The 26,417-nt window shown below is 42.3% G+C and overlaps 1 protein-coding gene across 4 annotated transcripts in view; it reads left to right on the plus strand.

Annotated features, from left to right (window-relative positions):
• DMXL2 (Dmx like 2) overlaps window positions 1-26,417 on the plus strand; it is a 106,121-nt gene that overhangs the window by 26,040 nt on the left and 53,664 nt on the right. For all 4 annotated transcript variants that reach the window (XM_006261069.3, XM_019477611.2, XM_019477610.2 and 1 more), the window contains exons 6-14: window positions 439-505; window positions 1,013-1,191; window positions 2,362-2,548; window positions 3,816-3,990; window positions 7,704-7,931; window positions 15,837-16,114; window positions 16,314-17,010; window positions 21,556-21,677; window positions 25,334-25,423. In XM_006261069.3, the coding sequence (XP_006261131.1) occupies window positions 439-505; window positions 1,013-1,191; window positions 2,362-2,548; window positions 3,816-3,990; window positions 7,704-7,931; window positions 15,837-16,114; window positions 16,314-17,010; window positions 21,556-21,677; window positions 25,334-25,423 (2,023 nt within the window). The remainder of the gene's footprint in view (window positions 1-438; window positions 506-1,012; window positions 1,192-2,361; window positions 2,549-3,815; window positions 3,991-7,703; window positions 7,932-15,836; window positions 16,115-16,313; window positions 17,011-21,555; window positions 21,678-25,333; window positions 25,424-26,417) is intronic.

The following is a 26,417-nucleotide window of genomic DNA, read 5'->3' on the forward strand; positions in this document are numbered from 1 at the left end:
ATGAAAAAAAAATATGTGAGGGACAAGGATTACTCAGTTTGAATGTCTTGAATTTGAAAGCTGTACTAACTTTATCCCAACTATATAGTTGATTCAATAAAAGATATCAGCCTAAGAAATCCTTGCCCTTCACAATTTCTGGACCATCACAGCTACAATATCACTCTTGCAATACCAGGGGGAAAAATCATAAGAAGAAGGTATGGGCTTATGTGATGCCAGTAGCTCTGATCTGAGCTTGGTAGTTCTTGACAAGTATGTGAGAAAATCTTAAATGTACCATAGATGGTTTATCTCAGTACTTCTACTTACAGACTATAATATATCAGTATGTTGTATTTAAACATTATATGCATATTTGAAACATTGCAAAATACATACAACAGTATTCAAAGTATTCAAGACAGTATTCAAGACTTAAACAAGTCTGTTCTCTAGGACAGCAGTATCTGTACATCTCATGGCATGGTCCCCTGATGGAGAATACTTTGCAACAGCTGGAAAGGTAAGGAGAAAAAAGAATAATCAGATGAGCACTGAAGCCCCATGCAGTCATCACATGATTGATTTAAAAAAAAAATACAGAAATCCTGGACTGCATACAGAGCTGCATCTTTAATTAAGCAAGATTATTTAATTCCTAACTGTTGTAGCTTAATTATTTTTATAAGAGATTTTTTTACTTGACTTTAGGAAAAAGAGGTTCTTATTGATCATTTTAAAACTTACATAGCACTGTACTGTTTTATTATTTACTGTCCCTCATACAGTCCTATTATGTTGTATAATATTTGGTAGTTTGTATATTGAGTAGGTTACTAAAAATTATTTAATTTACCAAGCACGTTAGAATATAAATGGTATTAAATGACCTATCAGAAATGGTGGTGTTGCTACATTAACATTTCAGATAGGTTTTAATAAAATATGTCAGTGGATATACAGTCAAACTTATTTCATCAACATTTAAATTATACCTGTTAATCTTGCTTATACTTGTTTTTTTCCCCAGGATGATTGTCTTTTAAAGGTTTGGTATCCCATGACTGGTTGGAAGTCATCTCTTCTAGCACAAGAAAGAGAAGAAAAGAAAAAAAGTTCAGCACTTGTCCACTTTTCATTTGTTTATTTGGCACATCCTCGAGCTGTGACAGGATTTTCATGGCGTAATACTAGCAAGTATATGCCCAGGTTAGAAAGTTCCCATAAGACACTTTGGCTAAAATTTAAAAAAGAGGTATTCAGAGTTAGGGTCTTAATGAAACCATAGGATTCCTTCAGAAGGGAGGGTTTGCAGCACTGCCCCTAAACTTTTGGGGTTCTTTTCCTTTCAGGGCCCTAAATTTTAAGTTAGCATTGCAGCCACATACAATACATAGACCACACACACACACCCTACTCCACTAGTGTACTGTACTATACTATACTATACTATACTATACTATACTACAGACTGCAGTGGCTGGGTCACAGGCGAAAGAATAGAAGTGATCCAGACACCAAAGAAAGCGCTCTTCAGGGTACCAGAGGGGAGAAGGCTACCTGGACAACCAGGGAAAAGATGGCTACATGATGTAGTGTGCGACCTGCTGAAATTAATTGTGGATGACTGGAGCTTGAAGGCAAACAACATATGGGAATCAGTGAAGATAGTGGAGGCAGCCAAGGGCCTTTATGGTCTATAGTGCCAAATAATTAATTTTTATTATTACTATCGCACCCACATATGGTTCACTGGGGAATATAGGTGCTTAGTCTTACAGTGGCTACAATCTTCTGCTTTGTTTTTTATAGTGGCTATTGTTATTCTCATCAGCTGTTGCAAAAAGAGCGCACACAGTATCCTGAACTAATTTAAAAATATGGACGAGGTTATACACTATTCATTACTCATGCATATTTACTGTCAGACGGTCCAATTGAAACCTTTGTTTAAATTGTTACTAGTTTAAAAAGTAACATTTTAAATAGTTTTATAAATGGTTATAAAACTATTCTCTTTAAAATGTTACTTTTTAAGATGGGCATAAATCGTAGGATTAGTAGGTTAGAAATTTGTTTTCACTTCTTGAATAATGCAGTATACATGGTCATACTTGACCAAGTCAGAAAACCAGATAATTATAAATAGGTTATTTGCTACAATATGATAATTATTTAATTTATTCATATTTCTGTCAATGTGCTTTTGTCAGTAATCTATAGTTTAGCATTAGTTACCAAGTTAAAAATGTTTCTGCTGTTCCAAAACCCTGCATGAAGCAAACATAAATGACCTAATACTTGCACGTTTTCATAATTCTGTTGTGTAATTGCACTTCAGTTGGTTATGTGAGATAATCCTGCTGTGTGTGTCTTCAGGGGGTCTGTCTGTAATGTGTTACTTACTTCATGCCATGATGGCATATGTCGGCTCTGGGCAGAGACTTTGTTGCCAGAAGATAGTCTTCTGGGTGAACAGATCTGTGAAACTACCACTTCTAGCATCAGCAGCAGCAGCCTTTCTCAATCTGGAAGGCAAAAAGACAGGATTCAGCATGCTCTAGAGGTATCATTAAATACTTGCTTTAACAATTGTTTTAAATTGTAATAATTTTGAAGTTTACGGTGTGTAAAGTTTTATATGATTTAAAACCCAAAACCACATGCTGTTTACTTTATACAAGCTTAGTCAGGTCAGATTATAGCTGTCTAAATTATTTCATCCTCTTTCGATGTTTACAGTATATCCATCTCAGAAGTAAGAGAGAGATCTTAATTTTCCAACCTTGTGCACAGAACACCAGGACAGACAATATATAGAATAATCTACTTGTTGTTTAGCTAATTAGAGTCATAGGAGAAGGAGGCATTGTTAAATACTGATCAATAAGTGGTGGTTTCATTCTAGTTGGAGAATTAGAATCCATACTTCTAGAACTACCACAAGAACCAAGAAGTTAAACCTTTTTCTTGACTCAGTTAAGAAAACATGTTAGCGTATAGGTAAATTCTTTTTTAGAAATCCTGCTAGTTTTGTTTTAAGTTTTGTTTGTTTCTCCCAACTCCCTCCAAATAAAATGTCAATAAAAACTTTTTGCTCTTTTCTCTTAATGATCTGATATGAAAAATGCCTTTGCAAAGATGGCATTGTTGATTTTGTTAGTTTTAATGATAACTGCTTCAAATTAGGTTACAGAAAAGACTAGAGCAAACTTTAAAACTCATTCTAATCCATGAAAATCAGAACAGATCCTTTCTTCCATATCACACCAGCAACCTGCATGCACTGTGGCATACCAGGTCCTAGTACAGGAACCCGTGGTGTCATGGTTTACATTGTATAACTGTTCTGAAAGTTGAAGAATCAAGTTGTAACATTATATCCAGTAGTAAAAACAAAAATATAATCCCAAACTATATTTAAAAATCTTGCCTCTGGAAAGTCTTTGGCTCTGTATTGTATCAAACTAATAGCTGTGGTAAAAAACTGCTTTCAGACTAAGCTGTGTTTACTGTGCGAGTGGGCAAATGCTGTGCAGCTGTGCCTTTGTGCAAATGCTATTCCTTAAAACAATTGGTTTTGGTAAGAGCAGAAATTTGAAATCTTTGAACTTGGCTTTGATCAGGAAAAAAGATGTGTGCGAGTCTTAAGAAACTCAAACAACCTTCAGTCAAAGTCTTCATGCCTTTATGTTAAAGGATACTGTAAAAGCTTTAGGCTTTACAAAGATATATTCTCATGAATCCACTTAAAGATACATTATTTCATTTTTGGATTTCTCAGTTTTAGATTTTAAAAAAATTATATTTCCTCTGTCTCTTAACTACTTTAGACAATTCACCATTTGAAAAACATGAGAAAGGGACAAAGAAGGTCTTCAGTCCTTGTTACCCACACGGAATTATTACCTGATCAGCAAGGCACACATGAAGTTCAGCGTCACATTTCACATCATGCTAATGCACTCTGTCACTTTCATATAGCAGCAAGCATCAACCCTAACACAGGTGAAGTGCAACCTAGTTCTTTAAAATATTTGTGTATTGTCTAAAATAGAAATACCAGTGAAATGGGTTATGTGGAGTGCTCATTTCCTTTGTTTACTTGAATCTGTGCATTGATAAGCTGATGTTATTTCACAAGTCCTTAGTTACCATAGAGCAGCGGTTCCCAAACTTAGGATCAGAACCCTGATCTAAGGTTTTTAGTTCCACAGAAATTCAGTAAAAAAGTTGGGCTCATAACAGAAGTTGGGGTGCAAGCTGACTAGACGTGGAGTCTTGAGCCTGGAAATATTGGGAACTGTTTTCACAGAGCTGTGAAAAGCAGACTATGCTAAATTCCCCCAAATAAACAGATTTTGTCCCAACATCCCTTCTCAACAACACCACCTTTATTTTTTCAAAATGAAAAACAAACCTTCAGGTAATCTTTGTAGATAAAAAGGAAACAAAAAAGACTGCAAGCTAAAATTCAAATATGTTCTGTTTTTATATTCCTTTCTTTCTTTTCCTTTCTTTCTTTTCTGATTCCCTTTGATATTGTAAGGCGCATTTAATAGCCCCATTTAGATATCATGATGGTGGATACCTTTCAGGGAATCTGCACAAAGTTTAATCATTTGCTTGCATGGCATTGTGGTCTAGAGAGTTTTTGGCATTAGATAGGGAAAAGAGTTATACTATACTAGTTCTGGTCTTTAGGTTTGACATTTTTATTTGCTGTGAATTGTAGCACTTATTGTGCTGTGCTTGTAAGGTGCAAAGACTAAATTATCCTATGTATAGAATACCTGCATTTTGGGTGGCATAGATTGAAAAATATCTTAAAAGGTTAAAAAAACCCCAACACTCTGAATCTCTGAAAGCTTCCAGCTCCCTGCAAGCGCGAGTATACCTCCTCTGCTCGCGCTTGTAGGGAGGCAGTTAGGCCAAAGCTACCATGGAACTGAGGATGGCATCCCAAGTTAAGGATAACAAAAAATTGTTCTTTAGATATATAGGGAGTAAAAGGAAGGCCCAGGGTGGAATAGGACCTCTATTAAATGGGTGTAAGCAATTGGTGACGGACAGGGGGGACAAGGCTGAACTCCTCAATGAGTTCTTTGCCTCAGTGTTCCTAAGTGAGGGGCAAGACAGTGCTCTCACTGGGATTGTAGAGAGGCAGCAGCGAGACGCCAGACTACTAAACGTAGACCCTGAGATGGTGCAGAGGCACTTGGAGGAACTGGATGCGTTTAAGTCAGCAGGTCCGGATGAGCTCCATCCAAGGGTAGTGAAGGCACTGGCTGACGTCATTGAGCAGCCACTGGCGGGAATATTTGAATGCTCATGGCACACGGGCCAGGTCCCAGAGGACTGGAAAAGGACCAGTGTGGTCCCCATTTTCAAGAAGGGGAGAAAGGAGAACCCAGGCAACTACAGGCCAGTCAGTCTCACCTCCATCCTAGGCAAAGTCTTTGAAAAAATTATCAAGGCTCACATTTGCGAGAGCCCGGCAGGAAAAATTATGCTGAGGGGAAACCAGCACGGGTTCGTAGCAGGTAGATCATGCCTGACTAATCTAGTCTCTTTCTATGACCAGGTTACAAAACACCTGGTCGCAGGAGTAGGGGTTGGCGTCATTTACTTAGACTTCAGGAAGGCCTTCGATACGGTATCCCACCCCATACTGGTGAACAAGTTAAGAGGCTGTGACTTGGATGACTACACAGTCTGGTGGGTGGCGAATTGGCTAGAGGGTCACACCCAGAGAATCGTAGTGGATGGGTCGGTATCGACCTGGAAGGGTGTGGGCAGTGGGGTCCCGCAGGGCTCGGTCCTTGGACCGATACTCTTTAATGTCTTCATCAGTGACTTGGACGAGGGAGTGAAGTGTACTCTGTCCAAGTTTGCAGATGACACAAAACTGTGGGGAGAAGTGGACATGCCGGAAGGCAGGGAACAACTACAAGCAGACCTGGACAGGTTGGACATATGGGTGGAAAACAACAGAATGCATTTCAGCAAGGAGAAATGCAAAGTGCTGCACCTAGGGAGGAAAAATGTCCAGCATACCTACTGCCTAGGAAATGACCTGCTTGGGAAGACAGAAGCGGAAAGGGATCTTGGAGTCCTAGTGGACTCCAAGATGAACATGAGTCGTCAGTGTGACGAAGCCATCAGAAAAGCTAATGGCACTTTATCGTGCATCAGCAGATGCATGACGAATAGGTCCAAGGAGGTGATACTTCCCCTCTATCAGGCGCTGGTCAGACCGCAGTTGGAGTACTGCATGCAATTTTGGGCGCCACACTTCAAGAGGAATGTGGATAACCTGGAGAGGGTCCAGAGAAGGGCCACTCGTATGGTTAAGGGCTTGCAGGCCAAGCCCTATGAGGAGAGACTAGGGCACCTGGACCGCAAGAGAAGGCTGAGAGGCGACCTTGTGGCTGCCTATAAGTTCATCATGTGGGCACAGAAGGGAATTGGTGAGGCTTTATTAACCAAGGCGCCCCTGGGGGTTACAAGAAATAATGGCCATAAGCTAGCAGAGAGCAGATTTAGACTGGACATTAGGAAGAACTTCTTCACAGTTTGAGTGGCCAAGGTCTGGAATGGGCTCCCAAGGGAGGTGGTGCTCTCCCCTACCCTGGGGGTCTTCAAGAGGAGGTTAGATAGGCATCTAGCTGGGGTCATCTAAACCCAGCACTCTTTCCTGCTTATGCAGGGGGTCGGACTCAATGATCTATTGAGGTCCCTTCCGACCCTAACATCTTTGAATCTAAGATTTGTTAAGTAAGAGAATTGTAGGGTTATATCACTGTGTATCAGATTTACAAAACTCAAGTGCCTAAAGTAGTGACATAAATAGTTTATCAAATGTCCATGGTATTCTTGTCAAGAGTTAAAAAATGTATACTTAGTTATTTAAGACATCCTTAATTCTGACCCAAAAAACTTTCTGTTCCACACTAACAAAATAGAAGCCAGAACAAAATTATTTTGGGGTAAAATTATATATTATAAATTAAAGAAAAATACTGAATTTCAAGTGTAAGTTAATATATGTATATGTGTTTGTATATGTGCATATATATGTGTGTGTGTATATGTATATAAGTGTGTATATGTTTATTTACTGATGGTAAAATAAGCTTTTTTAAATTGAACTGCATCTATATCATTAATCTGAAAGCTTCAACAGCAACTGCATATACTTTATTGTAGAAGTCAGTTGATAAGTATACAAACTGAATATTTCTGTTTGACAGTGTCCCTTAAAATAAATATTTATATATGAACTTGAACAGAAATGCTCTGAAAAATAAAATAATTAAGAGTTATGTTGTGATTAATACCTGCTACTGTGAGAGACATGATAAGAATTTTTTTATGTGGGCAGCCTAAGATTTACTATGCATGTCTTTAATTATATAACTGATTACTACGTTATTGTCCTTTAAAAATGTAATCCTTATTGACTAAGGATTATTGTTTGTGAAATGAAGTTAAGTTTCCAGCTTCATAAAATAACCCATTTCCATTAGTATCTCATAAATTGTCACATTTTATATGTGTATAATAATATTTTGCATGTGCGCATATGTATGTGGTCTGTTCTTGGTCACAAGGATAAATAATTAAGGCCACGTGTTATGTGGCTAATTAAAATTTGGGTTTGGTGTGTTGTTTTGTGTGTTAGCTGGATTTAAATTAAATGTTAGATTTTATTTCTACAGATATTCCATCAGTCTTGGCTGGAACAGCTTTTAATTTAGATGAAGGAAATGGAGGCTTTGTGGTTCATTGGCTGAATAATAAAGAATTCCACTTCACATCCTCGATTGAAGTATTTATGCAACATCTAAGAAAACTTTCTGAACAACAACTAGAAGAAGATGTTGATGATGAAGAGGAAGAGGAAATGGAAGAAAAAGAGAGAGGTTTACATATGAAACTAGATCATGGTTGGTAATCAGGTTTTTCTTTCCATGTCTTCCTTTGACTTATGCAAATAATATATGTGGAATAGAGGTGCACTGATAAAAGGAAAATTGACATTATCGGCAATTGGCTATTTTTGGCCAATTTGGCTGATAATGTCGCCGATAAATGCCGCGTGAATGTGCACAGCCGCAGCATGCACGCAGCCAGGAATACAGCCCACCAGGTTGGAGAGTAGCATCCAGCCAGTAAGTCTGGGGAGGGGAACAGGGATGGGGGGGGATGAAAGAAGCATGAGGGGGGCGATTGGGGCCCCCATGGTGAAGGAGGGAGTGAGGCTGGGGTTGGGGCAGACACTATGTAGCCAGGTTGGAGCAGATCATAGGACAGAGCCATGGGCTGGTCGGCTGGGGGTGTTGGAGGGAGGGGTGGCAACTCCTGCTGCTGCGAATACCCCTGAGGGAGGTATTGAGGGCAGGTGACCCCTAGGATTTGTGTGCAGCGTAAGGGCAGGCTGCCTGCTGTGAGCTCAGGGCCATGGGCTCTGCCGACCTTTTTCCAGTGGGGGGGCCTGCGCTCAGGGCGGGGCAGGGGAGGTGGCAGTGACACTGGGAGGAAGGAGCCCCCTCCCAGCACCACCACCCACCCCACCACTGCCCCAGCCTGCCCCAAGTACAACCACAGCCCAGCTCCCTGCCTGGAAGAGGCCAACACAGTCTCTGGCCCCCAAGCTCATAGTGGGCAACCCGCCTTCTCCCCACATACAAATCTGGGGGACATGTGACCCCCTGTGACTCCTCCAGGGGTGCGCACAGCGACAGGATCTACCCCCTCCCTGCTCCCCCACACCCCCTGGATGAACTACCTGTGGCTCCATCCTGCACTTTGCCCCACCCCAGCTGTGCAGCCCCAGCCCCACCCCCTCCCTCACTGTGGGGGCCTTGATCTGGGGGCCACTCCCCTTCCCTCCATGCCCCCACAGACTTACCGGCAGGATGCTGCTTTCCGAGCTGCTGGGCTGCATATCGGCTGTCAGATTGGTATTGGCTGATATGGCTGGTTAATAATCAGCCATCAGTATCAGCCAAAAAATCTTTATCAGTGCACCCCTAATGTGTAATGTCATTTACATATAATATATACATTTATACTTGAGATTTTATATGCTGGAGGCTGCAACCACTAGTATGCACAACAGGCTAATACACTGAATGTATCTAATGCTCCCTCTGTAGAAGATGTGATATACAAGAGAATGGTGGTATACATAGTACATAGTCTGAGGGAAAGGTTGGTCTATAAAATGAAAACCTATATTTTACATTAGGGAAGACCGAAGACTGTTGCATGTCTGTTTACATGTTTGTAGTTGCTTATTCTGTCTTTTGCATTCTTTTTGGAGTCTCCTTGGGGAAATTATATACATTTTAAACTGTGCTTTTTGGAAGAATCTGCCTATCTAAATTAAATCATCTACCTAACATTATTAACAAAAGTTGTCTTTTTTTCCTTTAACAATGGAAAGTGGCATTTTCAGACAGTAAGAAAAGGTTAACCATTTTGGGTCAGTACCTCTGCTAGATTTAAGGGAGCCATAGTTCAAATATCAAGAAAATAAAATGAAAGAGGCTGAGGTGGCCATCAGTATCTGAACTGGTTTCCTTCAGATTGTGGTTACAACCTCCACCTGTTGTGATGGACCCATCTAGTTTTTCATCTTTCATTAAAAATATTAAGGCTTCACCCTCTTCCTCCTTCTCTTCTGCTTTTTTCTTTTCTGTGTCCATCAACCCATGACCTAATGGGAGCATGCCAGTAAACTTCTGCATTGCCATTCACCATCTTTCACACAATAAAAGCCACAAATGTCAGCCAGTTATTTACTGAAATGTCCATGGTGTTGAGTTGTTACAAAAATCTAACTACTCACTGTGGCTGAAAACAATCCTTGAAATTTCTGAACAAGTTAGTCTTTTAAGGTGCCATCCTGCCCAGCCTTCCATCTGACTGCAAACTAACTACCTCTCACTAATCTCTGAAATCTGAAGCCAGTGTTACTGATAAGTTGCCTCAGTGTGAAGACAGCCTGAAACAATATGCGGGGAAGGGCCGTGTGTCATACATGGCAAAGTGCCCAAGTATAGTTGGTCTAATAAAAGATATCAGATCTACCCAAAGAACCTTGTCTACCTATATTTCTAGACCAACACGGCTACAACCAACACCCAAGTACAGTTGAGATTCTGTGTGATTTTTGGAGAATGTGTTAAGCCAGGCATGGTTTCAGGCCAGGCATTATGTTTTAGGCAACATTGAACCAACAGACTTTTCAGTGCTGCTCAACAACAATAAATTCAGCACTGTAGTTCTTCTTCACTTACACTTAAGAAGTGTGAGTCAGAATGTACTGCAATATTAAGATATGCTGGCCTTTACAGATATTCCGAAAGGTTAGGAAGCACCATGATGTAGTACAGGGGGTCAGCCACCCTTTAGCAACAGCAGGCCAAATTAATGCAGCTTAGTTCAAAGGTTTGGTAGGCTGGAGTATGCTATTTATGTCTGTCTACTTTTTAAGATTTTTTTAATGCTATAGATGAAACTGATGGGGAAAAATGACAAATTCTAAAATAAGAAACTTTTGTTTCAGAGCCAGGTAAGTTTGTTTAGTGGCAACAAACTGCTGACAACAAGCAGATTTTTCTGAGCAAGGGCATCAGTGTAATACTTAAGGGCAATGCAATTCCTACACTGTACACACAGTAGTTTTTCTTATAACTTATAAAATACTGCACATTTTATCATGGTCACTTTGCGTTAAACAACTATAATAATTTTAGGACAAGGATCAAGCTTGTAGTGTTGGAATAAAAAAGAAATGTTAGTATAGTTGATCTGAGTAATCTCTCTATCTTGTAAGAGAGTATTTATTTACTTCCTTAAATGCATAGATTTTGTAGATTACAAATAATATTACATGTTGCTTTAGTGCCTAGTAGTCCCAGTCAAGAACCAGCACCTTACTGTGTGTGGTAAGCACTATAACAGGCACAGAACAAAGGATGGTTCCTGCTTTTAAGGCAGACATAGTTCTTTGGGTAGATCTTTTATCAGACCAACTAAATATTTGGAAAAAATTGTTATTTCCAAGCTTTCAAGCACAAACACCCTTCTTCAGGCATAGAGAGATTTTGTTTGTGTTTGTGTGCTCTCCCGGGTAGAATGGAAATGAATACGCAGAATGCAGGTCTGTGAAAATGCAAATGCCTGGCAGTGAGGATCTGAGGGAATGGGAGACAATAGGTGAGAGGCAGGGGGCAGGAGGAATGTAGAACTGGTGATAGAATATAGCTGGTAAAATGCAGACAGGTTACCTGGGGTTATCAGATGGCAAGCAGGCTATAATGTGCCATAAATTTAGTCCATGTTTTTTTGTATTCAGTAGATTTATGAAGTGAAGTTCGTAGGCTCATCTATGAAAGGTGTTTTGTAAATATCCTTTGAGGATTAGAACTGAGAGATTGGAGAGAGAGTGGTTGTCTTGGGAGAAGTGCGCACCCACAGGTAGTTGGGTATTTTTGTCTTTGATAGATTTTCAGTGTGCATTCATTCTGGTATGCAGTTGTTTCGTTTCTCCTACATATTTTCCATCAGGGCATTTAGTGCACTGGATGTGATTTCATAGATTTCATAGACATTAGGGCTGGAAGGGACCTCGGAAGATCAACGAGTCCAGCCCTCCGCCCAAAAGGCAGGAAGTCAGCTGGGATCATAGGATCCCAGCAAGATAAGCATCCAGTTTCATCTTGAAGGTGTTCAATGAAGGCGCTTGAACGACCTCCGGTGGCAGGCTGTTTCAGACCTTGGGGGCTCGGACAGTAAAGAAATTCTTCCTTATGTCCAGCCTGAAATGGTCTTGTAGTAGTTTATGACCGTTCAACCTAGTCATCATCCCTTGGGGCGCTCTGGTGAACAAACGTTCCCCCAGATACTGGTGGTCACCCCTGATAAACTTGTAGGTGGCCATCAGATCACCCCTGAGCCTGTGCTTTTCCAGGCTAAAGAGCCCCAGGGCTCTCAGCCTGTCATCGTAGGGTCTGCTTTCGTGACCTCTGATCATGCACGTGGCTCTTCTCTGGACTCTCTCAAGCTTCTCCACATCCTTTTTGAATTGTGGAGCCCAAAACTGGACGCAGTACTCCAGCTGCGGCCTCACTAAGGCCGAGTACAAGGGGAGAATGACGTCCCGGGATTTGTTTGAGAAGCATCTATGGATGCAAGCCAGCATTTTGGTCGCTTTACTAGCCACAGCATCACATTGCAGGCTCATGTTCATCTTGTGGTCAATGATGACCCCCAAGTCTCTTTCTTCCATAGTGCTAGCCAACATAGCACTGCCAAGCCTATAAGGATGCTGCAGGTTTTTTTTCCCAAGGTGGAGAGCCTTGCATTTATCGGCGTTGAACACCATCAGATTCTCATCCGCCCACTTGCTGAGCCTGTCCAGGTCAGCCTGGATCATCCGCCTGTCTTCTGGTGTGGATGCTTTGCCCCAAAGTTTGGTGTCATCTGCGAACTTGGCCAGTCCGCTTCTGACTCCAGTGTCCACATCATTAATGAAGATGTTGAACAGTATGGGTCCAAGGACAGAGCCCTGGGGGACCCCACTGGTCACAGGACACCACGATGAGTGACTTCCATCAATTACTACCCTCTGGGTCTGACCCCGGAGCCAATTTTCCAGCCAGTGGATCGTGGAGGACCCAAGGCGACAATTGGCCAGTTTCTCCAAGAGGCGATCATGGGACACCAGATTGAAGGCTTTTTTGAAGTCAAGATATATGACATCAATCTCGTCTCCCTTGTCCAGGTGATAGGTCACCTGGTCGTAGAAGGAAATGAGATTGGTCAAGCAAGACCTACCCGCAACAAACCCGTGCTGGCTATCCCTTAAGATGTTGGCGTCGGCCAGTCCATTAAGGATGGCCTCTTTAATAAACTTTTCTAAGAGCTTCCCCGGGATAGAAGTCAGGCTGATGGGCCTATAGTTAGCCAGATCCACTTTCCTCCCTTTCTTGAAGATAGGCACCACATTGGCCTTCTTCCAGTCTTCGGGCACTACACCAGAGCGCCAAGAGTTTTCAAAGATCCGCGCTAGAGGCTGGGCTATGATGCTCGCCAACTCCTTGAGTACCCTGGGGTGAAGATTGTCAGGGCCGGCTGACTTGAAGGTATCCAGCTTCTCAAGATGTTCCTTCAGAAAGTCAGCATTAATGGAGGGCAGGGGATCACCCTCACCTGGACTTCCTGGCCCTGTAGCGGGCATGGGCGTCCCATGGGGCTGATGAAAGACCGACGCAAAGTACCTATTTAATAGGTTGGCTTTTTCCTGGGCGTCAGTTGTCAGTTGTCCCATCTGGTTCAGCAGGGGTCCAACGTTGCCCCTGCTTTTCCTCCGGCTCCCCACGTATCTGAAAAAGGACTTTTTATTGTCCTTGATGCTCAAAGCTAGCTGGAGTTCAGTTGCAGCCTTGGCTTTCCTGGTCAGCTCCCTACAGGACCGGACCAGTGCAGAATAATCCTCCTTGGAGGTGACTCCCATCCTCCATCCTTTGTAGGCCTTTCTTTTTAGCCTCAGGAGGTCTGCTAGGTCCCTGGAGAGCCAGGGGGGCTGCTGTGCCCTCTTGCTGCCTTTCCTCCGAGATGGAATAGACTTAGTTTGTGCATTGAGGATCGCTCCCTTGAGGAGCAACCACTCTTCTTGAACTCCCCTCTCCCTGTGGTCACAGTCCCTTAGGGCCTCACTGACAAGCCTCCTGAGCTTGTCAAAGTCAGCTTTCCTGAAGTCAAGGACTTGCGTGTTGCTGACTGACTTGCCAGCTTTTCGGCGGATGGTGAAGGTGATCAGCTCGTGGTCGCTGTCACCCAGCTTCCCATCGATCACTAGGTCGCCAACTAGGTCATCCCCAGTAGCCAGTACCAGGTCGAGCAGCGCTTTGCCTCTCGTTGGCCCATAGACTTCTTGAGTCAGGTAGAGGTCATCCACGCACAAGAGGAAGCTCTGCGACCACTCAGATTTTGCTGAGCGATCCTCCCACGAGATGTCTGGGTAATTGAAGTCACCCATGACAACCATGGTCCTGGAGCAAGCTGCCTCAGCCAGTTCCTGGGCAAACTCCTGGTCAAGCTCAGGACTTTGGGTGGGAGGTCTGTAATAGACTCCCACCATTGTGTCCCCTGTGCCGTGTTCCCCATGGATTTTAACCCAGAGGGTCTCCAGCCATCCACCCTGGTTGCCAATATCGGCTTGCAGGGATGCGTAGCTTTCCTTAACATAGCGAGCTAAACCCCCGCCCATTTTCTCTACACGATCCCTCCTGTACAGGGTATAGCCATCTATACCCGTGGTCCAGTCATGGGTGGAGTCCCACCAGGTCTCCGTGATCCCTATGACATCGTAATTGTTTGCACTGAGCAGGACAATGAGTTCCTCCTGCTTATTCCCCAGGCTCCTGGCATTAGTGTACAGGCAGGCAAGTGTCCCCTGGGGGGCTCCTTCCTTGCCCACAGATTTTACCAGGGCTGGGGCTGGGGTGGGCTCCCTTGAGTGCCATGATCTGCTGGCTTTGCAAGGATTGCTCAGCGGGCCAGCAGTGGCGGTAGTCCCCCCGCCCCCCAACGGGCTTAGTTTAAAGTCTGTTGGAGCAGGTCAGCCAGTCTGGCTGAGAATAGCCTCCTCCCTAGGGGAGAGAGGTGGAGACCATCTCTTCCCAGCAGCTCGCTGCCTCTGTCGCCAAAGAGCGGGCTGTGGTCATGAAAGCCAAAGCCTTCCTGACGACACCAGCGCCGCAGTCTTTGGTTGACCACATAGATCCTCCTGTCCCTTCTCAGCCCATAGCCTGAGACTGGGAGGATCGATGAGAACACCACCTGTGCCCCCAGACCCTTAAGCCCCGCTCCCATATATTATATTACATTTCTGGAGGTGCAGATGTAAGATCCAGGAATGATGATGGATCTGTTGTTGAGTGTTATTGCTGTGGCAGTATTAGAGATATGTTGGCAGGTTTTACATTTTTTATCCCGGCATGGTATGGATCCATTCAGTGTGCTATGGGCCATAGGAAACATGCTTCTGGTTATGAGGTTGGCTAGGTGTGGTGCTTGTTTAAAGGCAAGAATGGTGGTTCCAGGAAGATCTCTTTGGGAATTGGGTCCTCTAGTTTGGGCTGCAATTGTTTGAGGATTTTCCTTATAGGTTCCAGGGAAGGATGGTTGGTATTGTCAGAACCAATCGTGTGCAATTCGTGGGGATTTTCTTTTTGTACCACAGCAATTCTTCACGTGGTATCCAGGTGGCTCTTTCAAAAGTACAGTCAATGTAAAACCTGCCAACACATCTCCAACATTCCCACAATAACTATGCTGTTGTTGTAACAGAACCATCGTCATTCTTGGATCATAGACCCACATTTTGCGTATTGGCTTCCATTCTACGCAGGAGAGCACACAAACACCAACAGGCTCTCCATATGCCTGGAGAAGGGTGTTTGTGGTAGGGTGGCCATCATAGAGGACATTCCGGTTTTCTGCTACTCTGTCCTCTTTTGACACGAAACCCAGGTTTTGTATGAATAGAGGACAGAGGACAACCAGACTGTCCTCTATGAAGGCCACCCTAGTTTGTGCCCAAAAGCTTGCAAAGAACAATTTTTCCAACTATTTAGGTGATCTAAAAAAAGATATCACATCTACCCAAAGAACCGTGTCTGCCTATGTCCTTAGACCACCATGGCTACAATCAACAGCCTTTCCTACTTTTAATGTATGTAAGGCCTTGTCATCTTCTGTTATTTTGAATACAAACTGTGACAGAAGTCATGTTTGCTGCAGTATAACATGGTTTATGTATTTCTTGTCTGTTTTAGAAATGTCTATAGATAGAGAATCGGAGACAGGTACTGGTACAGGCTCTTCAGAACATGAAGAAGGAGAAAGAGAGGGGAGCCCCAAAACCTCTTCTTTAACCGGCCCACGTATGCCACTTCCAACAGTTTTGTTAGATCGGAAAATTGAAATGCTTCTTACTGAGTGGAACAGGAATCCAGATATGCTTTTTACTATCCACCCTATTGATGGTACCTTTTTAGTGTGGCATGTAAAATATTTGGATGAATACAATCCAGGCATTTTCCGACAAGTTCAGGTACAGTGTTGTGGAAAGCTTCATATTTATTTGTCTCGTCTAAACAGATATTCATTGAATATTTGCTATTAAAACATATATTTATCCGAATTTAGTAATACTTTCTCTTAGCAAAAATATATTATGACTTATGAGAGGTTTGTGTTTCACATAAGCTAGATTTTAATTAATCTTTTCACTGTTTTATACCCTATTTTAGGTTTCATTTTCTTCTCGGATTCCTGTTGCATTTCCATCGGGAGATGCTAGTTCCCTCAGTAAAAACATCATGATGTATGCTTGTCCTACCACTGCAAAAGATATCAATAATACTGCGCATCAGAAAACAATAAGCATTCCAAATAAGACTCTAGAAGTTAATGAACCAAGTTCTGCTCAGGATCCCACAAATGTGAATATAATTTCTCCGATAGTGATGATGGTTTCCAAACATATAGATGGATCCCTAAACCAGTGGGCAGTTACTTTTGCCGACAAATCTGCTTTTACCACCGTGCTTACTGTATCTCATAAATTTAGATACTGTGGTCACCGATTTCATCTCAATGACCTGGCTTGCCATTCTGTTTTACCACTGCTGCTAACATCTTCTCATCACAATGCGCTTTTAACTCCTGAATTAGACCATTCGTGGGACTCGGATAAATTAAGCAAAATAATGGATCCTGTTAAGCATTTGAAAGGTTCTTCTAGGCAGCAACTTAGAAATGCAGCAACACGTACGTTCCATGATCCAAATGCAATATATAGTGAGCTGATTTTATGGCGTGTAGACCCCATAGGACCTTTGTCATACACTGGAGGAGTATCTGAATTGGCTCGAATTAATTCACTTCATACCTCAGCCTTCTCTAATGTGGCCTGGCTTCCAACTCTTATTCCTAGCTATTGTCTTGGTGAGTGTTTCTGTCTTTTTTTTGATGCAACACTTAATATTGGACTTACAAATATAACCTATTTAAATTAAATAATTGGGATATATCTATTACAGTTTGTCCTTACCATTAGACAAAACAAACTCCCTTGTATTTGACTAATACATTTTTTCTTCTTTTAACATAGCACTTAATTAAAACTATGTGTTTTGAATTTGAATTGCAACTATTGAAGATAACTTATCCATAAAAACATTTAAGTTTCCCATAATAATTGTAGGAGGGTTTCATTATTATTACAGCTGATACAATATCTCCCATTGTCCTTTGAAGAAAAGTTACTTTTACTGTGAAATAATTCTCACAAGCTCTTGCTTTAAGTAGGATAAATTCATGAAAGAATTAGAATCTGGTTTGTTCAACAATTAACCTTATTTTGTTTTTTACATAATAAGCAATGCAATAAGAACGTAGTTCCAAAATTGATTTAGTATATATACTAGAAATCCAGTATATCCTAATCATTTTCCTAATATATAAATAATATTTTAAACCTGAGGCTTAAATCTGCTGCACTCTTCCATTTCTATGTTGGTATCTTCCATTTGGAAACTCTCATACATTATGGAAGTCCTTCTGGTAGCCTATCCTTTATACAAGCCTGCTCGTAAAGCTGTGTGATTTTAATAAATAGACATAGTGTGCTTACAGGTGTTAAACAAAAAACAAAAATGCCAAGCCCAGCACATGCCCAGAAGAGGCATTGTGTTAGTTGGACCTGGCTAGCCCAACTTCTGTATAGATCGGGCACTTTAGTGGGGCACTTCTTGCACTTTTATCTAATAGCTGATTGAATCAGCTTTAGCTATACCCTCCAAAAAGCCCTACTGAAGTGCCCAATCTATACAGACTCTGCAGAACCAGGTCCAATTAATGTGCTGCTTCTTTTTGGGGGGGAGGAGGGTTTGTTTGTTTAACGTCTTTAAGCAGCCCATGGCTTTTTAACGCTGAAGCCACAAGATTTTTTGTGGGGGCAGAGAATAGGATAAACATTAGATCAATCAACTTTAGTAATATGCTGTGCTACCTTCTAAAAATAATGTTCAAAGTAAGCTTTTAACTGCTGAACTAAGGTGTTAATTAAAGATAAATTCAGCCACTGCATTGTAATACTGCCATCACTAAAATGTGAAGGAGTACTCTTGGTTAAGTGATATTTGGTCTTTTGGGGTCTAAGATTCTCTCTTCCTCTCTTTTCTCAGTTTTCAAGACTGTAAAAATGACTTGAAAATACCAGTAAAATCTTCACCATTTTGTAGTATTTTTATGTTGTAGGTTTCTGTCTTCCCCTCCAAAAAAAAAAGTTCAGTTTTCAACACATAGATCAGGTGTATCAAACTCATCTGATTCTGTAGGCTGGATGAGTGGCTTAGGGCTAGTCTTCAAGCCTACAGACTGACCCTGTATAACGCATGCAGCGCACATCCTGGGCTGGCCCTGCATTCCATGTGCAATGCACATCCTGAGATTGGACCTGTGTGCAGCATGCAGGGCCAGGACAGGGGCCAGTGGGCACTGCATGTGACATGTGGACCAGGGTTGACGACCATCCATAAATTTATGAAGAGTTTAAAAAAAAAAAAAAAAGAGGTTCAAAATGCTGGTCCATAAAGTCTGAAGTCTGTCTAAAAAAAAAGGTGTGGGGAGGAGGAGGGTTTATCCATAAAAAAAAAAAAAACAAAACCCTAAGGAAGCATAAGCTTGATTGAAGACCTATTTTGGAATGAGGCAAATGTTGATTGAGTGGCAAAGCAGAGCAATATCACCTTGGGTGCAGACAGGAACAACAATTTTCACCCAATCTGGCAACAGAAAGCAGTTATAGCTGTGACCAAACACTGCTGCACAGCTGCAGACATCTTAAAAAATGGCCAAACAAGTGAAAATCCAACCCCTCATTGCATGAGGTATCAGATGAAGATGTTTGAAGTGGAGGTGCACTGATACATCAGTCCGATATCAGATCGGTACCGATTATAAATTGGCTGTCTCAGAAATCAGCCCAATGTGGCCTATTATTTGGCCAATAAATGCCCATGCATGCACACAGCCACAGCGCAGCACATAGGCAGCGAGGAGCACAGCCTGGCAGCATGGTCTGTTGTGGTGAAAGAGGGGGGAGAAAATGGGCATGGGGGGGCAATCAATGCCCCCTGCCACGGTGAAGGAAGAAGGAACGAGGTAGGGGCAGATGCTGTCCAGCCAGGGTGGGGCAAGGCAAGGCGTGGGACAGAGCCACAGCTTGTCCACAACTGCGTGCACCCTGGGAGGGCATGGGGTGAGCGTGTACCCCCAGAAATGTGTGGAGCAAGGTGGGTGGACTGAAGCTGCAGGTTGGAGCCATGGCTGTCCCGGTCTCCTCTCAGTGGCAGCTGGGCTCGGGGTGGGAGGTGGTGGTGCTGAGAGGGGGGCTATGGAGGGAGCTGCAGCCACCCCAAATAGTGCCATATCCTCCCCATAGCCTCCTCCTAGTGCTGCCACTGCCCGCCCAGTGCAGCCCCAGCTCAATGCCTTGCTTCCATCCACATGCTAGGCAGGTGGCAGGAGCATTGGGGGGGGGCGCTATGGAGAGGCTATCGCAGAATTTGGGGTGGCTGCAACCCCCTCTGTAGCCCCCTGCCCAGCTGCCACCTGTCCTGAGTTCAGCTCCCACTGAGAAGAGTCCAGCACAGCCCCGACTCCAGCCAGCCCACTCACCAGGCACTGGGCATAACCAGGGGCACTTGCCCCCCTCCCTACCCCAGGCCACAAGTGGTTGCGGGAGCCATCCCCCCAGCAAGCCATGACTCAGTCCTGCGTCCTGCCTTTCCCCCATCCCATTCTGAAGAGAGTGAGCACTGGCAGAGAGCCATGGATATTGCTATGGGAACCTGGCTGCAGGCTTCCAGCCCACAGCTAGATTCTCCTCCCCCCTGGAACCAAGAGTGAACTTCTGTTTGGTCTGGGGTAACATAACTCAAGCTGCTTTGCAGAAAACGTTCTGAGTTACAGCTGGAAGCTGCACTTCTGTCTGCACCCCTTGTGTCTGATCTGTAGTGTAGCTTGATGCCCTGCAAGCCGCCACCTGCAGCAGCCACCTGCTGTTGTGTCCTGTCAGCCTCACCTCAAAGATAGGCAGGGCTGTGTGGCTCTGGGCTTTGAGGCACTGGGCATCACGGGAAAGGGGACAGTGGGGCAGGATGAAGCTGTGGGGCTAGGAGCTAGATTTTAAAAGTTGGTATTAAATCCCTAAATTTGAACCCAGCCCTTGTTACTGTCATCCAGGGCCTGGCAGAGGGGGTTATTATTATATTATGTACAACATATCAATAAAAACATGTTAGTAAAAAAAGAAAAGAGGATCCACTCAATAAAAAGCTTGCAGACTGGCATATGGGTCATGTGCCGAATGATAGGGCTGGTTCTGGCCTTTGGGCTGAATCTTTGACACTTCTGCCTTTTATATATTAATAGTGGGTCCTCATTTTTTCAGGAGGACTCAGTTTTTTCAAGAGTTTGAGATAAGTAGATTTTAAAAAAATCTCAGAATTTCAAAAACATACTAAAATCTCTCTCCAAATTCCAATTTCTATGCCACTATAATTAAGTCATGACTTAATGGGTGTCTTTATATGTGCAAGGAGGGGGCGGAGTTATTTAGAGCAGCTCTCTGGAGTTGCTGTAGTTAAAATGTCTGAAACATCTCGTATTCAGTGTCCTGCACTTCAAAATGGCAGCAGGGACACTTTAAAGCTCATTTGATGAGCTCTTGTTAAAAGTGCCCCTGCCACCATTCTGAAACATGGGGATACTGAATATACATGATGCCAGGGCTGCTGGAGCCTTCTAATTAGAATGCTGCAGCAGTCTCGATTAATCAAGTCTGCTGCTACCTGTTCTAATGAGAATGCATCAGAGCAGGCATCGGGCACATATATAGGTGCCAAATTAGGCCTAACATAAAAAGTAAAGCAGAATTTTTTTTTAATTTAATAAACCCCTGGCATCAGACCTATTCTATAGATTACATGAAGGCACAAAGTGTAAGCATTTATCTTGTTTTTCACTGATGGTCATTTGATAAGTTTGTATACCATGTATAATGTTGTCCTTTCTCCTTTATATCTTCTAACAATAGGAGGCCATATTTATTTGTTTTCTTGTTTCATTATATTGTTGAAGTTCCAAGTAATACCTATTCAGCTTTACACATGAGAAGGAACTGATCTAAAGCAATATGCTTATAATTACTAGTTCTGCTCATTTTGTTGAACTATACATATAAATAAATTAATCATCAAAATAAAATAGGAAATTAGGTTATTTCAGATTCAAAACTTTATCACGGTGTTTTAACTGTTTACTTCTTCCTGCTATTAAATAATTATTTTATTATTTTAAGTCTGTTACTTTAAAAATATTATTATTATGCAGTGAAATGGATTGTAATTGGTTATTTAATACTGTTTCAACAAATTGTCATAATCTGCTTTAATTCTAAAACTTGTGTTTGGTGTTTTGAATCAGGTACATACTGCAATTCTGCTAGTGCTTGTTTTGTAGCATCAGATGGCAAAAACCTGAGGCTCTATCAAGCTGTAGTGGATGCACGAAAACTTCTAGATGAACTATCTGACCCTGAATCCTCAGTAAGTTTATATAGATATTGACTGAGAGCCTTGAAATGAGAAAAGCAAATCTAGCTCTCATTCTGATATTTTCATTTCATTTTACACACAAGTTTTTTGTGCAGTTATATGTACGGTATTTTAAACACATTTAACTATTTGCATTAATTTTAATAAGCACACCCATACGCATCAATTCTGAAAAAATTCTGGCTTTAATACTAGTACGCGGGGATTCAATAGCAACTAGAGTTCCCCCAAGGATTCCCCAAGTGGTAATACCAGATGTGCTTGAAGAGGTAAACCCTCTTTTTTTTTTTACCCCAAGAAGAAGAGTAAAAGCATCTTAAAAAGCTAGTAGAATGGGGAGATTTTAAGAGTTAATCAAGGGAATCTCTGGGGGGAGTTGATGGAGCTGCTGGGTAAGGGATTGCTAAGGATTAAGATTATCTCATATTCCTTCTGTTAGCTCCTTACCTCATCCTGTCTTTCTATTGGCTCCAGTCATCCTGGTCTTTCCTTGGGTCCTGCTCCCCATTAGCACTTTTTATCTCTTTATTTTTTTTATTCTCTTTATTTGTTACAACTTCTGACAGAAAAGAATATGGACACATTCTTAGTATTTAATACTGGAGAAAAGACAGCATTATATTGAATCTCCTTCAAATAGAACTCCCATGCCAGAAGCAAAAGAGACTTACAAACAGCAGCTCCATTCTTTAAATAGATGTGCTAATATAGATTTAGGGCCTAAATATTAAAGATGAATTAGTCTTTTCCCAATATACATTCTTACCAGACACAGTATTCCCCCATTTTAAAGTGCAGTGACAAGAGTTGAAGCATTAAGGAAGAGTTGATCAGTAGATTGGAATTTCCCAATGTACAGAAAATCATGACTCATCATCAAGCAAGCATTATGAAAGGAGAGACCTTTAAATAACCAACATGCAGTGTCTATAAAAATCTATGTGCTATGAAGTGCTTTTGCTTGCAACTAGATGTAGACTCAAACCAACAAAAATGACAAATATTTCAGTATTCTTAAACTTCAGTATGAACAGAAAGAAAAATATAACTCTGTATGCCAACAAGGAACTTAGTGTCAAACTACAGTATGTAATCGTGTTACCCAGATTACAGGTAACCTTGTGGGTAAACTACTGATAAGAGAAAGAAACAGGTCAACAGCCCAACCTTTTATTTGCTTGCACTTTAAAACATAAAAACACACATTTATCCCAAAGTCTACTTGCCTACCCAAGACAGGACAACATAGATTCTCACTTACACCTGCTGAGGAGACATAGAAAGAAGGTAGCATGAAGATTGGCAGTAAATCTTCCTGAATTTGCTGAGTTCTCCAAATTTCCCTCCAGCTTATACCCAATATGTATAGATGGCTGGTTCCAATATTCTAATAAATGACTTTGTTTCACTGAAACTTTTGGAACTGTACTGAACCAGATCTCTTGAGGACTTCGAAGGTATAGATTAGTTGGGATTTATACCCAGTTAACTAGCATACTTGCAGAGCTAATGTTCCCACAGGGAGTCAAATTATTACCCCCTCTCCCCCCTCTTAAGGAAAGAAAATGCCCAAACCAGGTGTTTCTCTGAGAACAATCTCTGCTGTAACAATCTTTCAGTGAAAAATTATTTGGGATTTATATATTTGAGAAAGTAAAAGGGAGGGTTTCTTTTATCCTTTCTAAGCATCTTAACAAAAATATGTATTATACATGGGTGCATTAAAATAAAATAAAAATTTTCTTGGCCAATACTGATAGCCAATGATTAACCAACCATATCAGCCAATGCCGATCCAATAACCAATATTTAGTAATAGTGCAAGGCATTTTAAACTACTGACATAAAGCCTTTTTATGTTTGTTTTGCAATCATAACACATACATGCCTCCTGCCTGCTCTGGCCCTTGATGAGGAAGGTGGTGACCACCTTATTCCCATGCACATCACCCCCTTGCCCACAGCTCCTACCCACAGCCCTGCTCCTACGCAGCCCGTGCTGTCATCCTGAGCGGGCAGGTAGAACCTTGCACAGACAGGAGTGCTGGGTATGTTTGAAGCCCCAGAACGTGCCTCTGTCTCAGCACCAGCAGGCCCCATGCAGTCAAACTCGTGTGGCTGCTGGGAAGAAGCTGCTTTTGCAAAGGCACCTGGTGCGTGGTGGAGCAGATGTCCCTTGTGCAGTGTCTTACCCCGCCCATGCTCACCCCAATGCCTCCATGGCAGCCCCAGTGCTCAGGCCTCTGCTGTATGCATGGCATTGCCATGGCAGCAGTAGCAGGAGCCAATAATGAGCCTTTTGTTGCTGAGCTTGGTACCCTGTGACTGCTCCCTGGCTCCCCCTATTCCCTCCTGCTGCTTGCTGCGACCAATAGTGGGGGCTCAGAGACCAGATAGGGGTGCACTGATAGAGATTTTTGGAGACGATGCCAATAGCCAATATTTAAGTAAGCATATCAGCCAATACCGATCCGATTTCCAATACAGCTGCCTCCGGCTGGTAAGTCTGGTGTGGAAAGGGAGGGGGGGAGGGAAGGGGCATAGGGAGGGCAAATCAATGTCCCCCGCAGTGAGGGAGGGGGCTGGAGCCGTGGCTCTTTGGGGGGAGGCGGCTCCCACCACTGCTTGCACCCCGGGAGGGCATTGAGCTGGGGATGCGGTTGGCGGCAGCGGCACTAGGAGCGGAGCAGCAGATAAAATTTGGGGTGGATGCAGCATCCTTCAAGTGCCCGCTCCGTACCCAGCCCCTGCTGAAAAGAACTCCACACAGCCCTGGCTGCAACCCGTCCCACCCCACCCAGATCTGGGGGGAGGTACTCCTTCCCCCTGTGCCCTCCTGGGGTGCAAGCAACAGCAGTAGCTGTCCCCCATGAACCTTGGCCTGGGCAGTGCCTGCCCCTGCCCCCTCCCTCAACAACGGGGGGGTGCTAACCTGCCCCCCCATGCCCCTTATTTCCCCACTCATCTTCCACCACACCAGACTTGCCAGCTGGAGGCAGCTCTCCATGCTGCCAGTTATGCTGCTCAAACAGGCATTTATCAGCCAAATTATCAGCCCCAATATTGGACCGATGTATTGGTGTACCTCTAGACCAGATTTACGTTCACCAAGGTTCTCCAGGCACATGGCCCTAATTACCAGCTACAATAAGCTAAAAAAGCCAATAACCAATAACATCATTTCTCCTTTCATCGGTGCTGATCCAATAGCCAACATATATATTGGTGCTGCCCTAGTATTATAGCAAAATAATATCTAATACATCTGGTTACGTCGATTGTTACTACTATTTTAGGATAAAAGTTATGATATAGTGTATTTGGATTATTTAATATATGGTCTTCCCTTATGTCTCCTTTCAAGCCTTGTGCTTTGTTTAATTGTAGCTCATTACTGGTTTAGTTAGAAATATACATGGCTTCTTTTACTTTGCTGACTAAGCTACTTGTCACATCTGCAAAGGTTCATGCTGTGGTCACTCAGAAACAGGCTTTGGTGCCTTCTGCTTAGCCATACTTCTGCAGTTTGCTGTAGTCCCCTTGCAAATGGCCAAGGCTGGCAACAAAAGTATTTTCAGCTAGTTATAACTGCTGCTGTTTGAATAAATAATGTCCTGATCATTTAATTTATTTTTGCTATCTTTCAGAAACTGATTGGAGAAGTATTTAACATTGTGAGCCAACAGTCTACTGCTCGACCAGGATGCATTATTGAACTTGATGCAATAACTAACCAAGTAAATACCTCATTAACCATTAAGGGACATTAGATAAGTTTTTTATGGTTTTGTCTGATAATTAATCTACTGAAAAGAAATAGTAATTAATAGGTAAAGGAACGGACATTTCTGTTCAATCATAGTGAGCCCCTTGAGAACCACTTGGATTTCTGGTAACATATGATTACTTTTAACTTGCTAACATGAAGATGCTATATTTCCAAGGAAAGTTTATAATACATGGTGTTTCCATGCATATTGCCTATAGAGAACTAAGGCAGCTTAAACTTAAAATCAGAGAAATATCTCAACCTAACTTAATTTTTTAGAAATATTTGAACACTTGAAATTTCCTTAACTGCTATAAAAATTGAGACGTATTTTACTACACATCCAAAATCTTCTGAGAATTGCACCCAATGAACTACCATACTTGCAGAGCTGATGTTCCCATTGCAGGGGTCAAATTATTACCCTCTCCTCCCCACCCCCACCCCCAGTAATTAAGGAAATAAAATATTCAAATCAGCTGTTTCTCTGAGATGCTGTAAATCTTTCAGTGAATTAGTTCAGACTAATTGCTTTTCCCCATAAATGAATGCTTGTGAGTTTAGAAATAAAATATTTTGAACACTTTAGTTGTACAGCTATTTTTTGCTAATGGGAGATTTAAAGACCTAGGCCACACAGTCTTATGAAGTACTGTTCCCCAGGCATAATTTTCAGTTAAAAATAAATTAGGTAGAGAATAATTTACTAGATAATTGTAGCAGTCAAAAGAAAAAAGAAATGGAATTACTCAGAATAAACCCAAATATTCAAAAAGTGTAGAAATCAGAGTAGAAGGCTTTACCTTTAGTATGGCTTTACCTTTGCCTTGATAGCAAAGGCCCATGTCTTGAATCCAGTTGTGTAGTTTCACAGCTTCTACAGTTTCACAGGACCTGGGGCAGCTCAGTCAGGATAAGAAGACTTACAGGTCCAATATAGACCTCATTTTATCTACAGCAAA

This window comes from Alligator mississippiensis, chromosome 11 (genome assembly GCF_030867095.1).
Source record: "Alligator mississippiensis isolate rAllMis1 chromosome 11, rAllMis1, whole genome shotgun sequence".
Lineage (NCBI taxonomy): Eukaryota > Metazoa > Chordata > Crocodylia > Alligatoridae > Alligator > Alligator mississippiensis.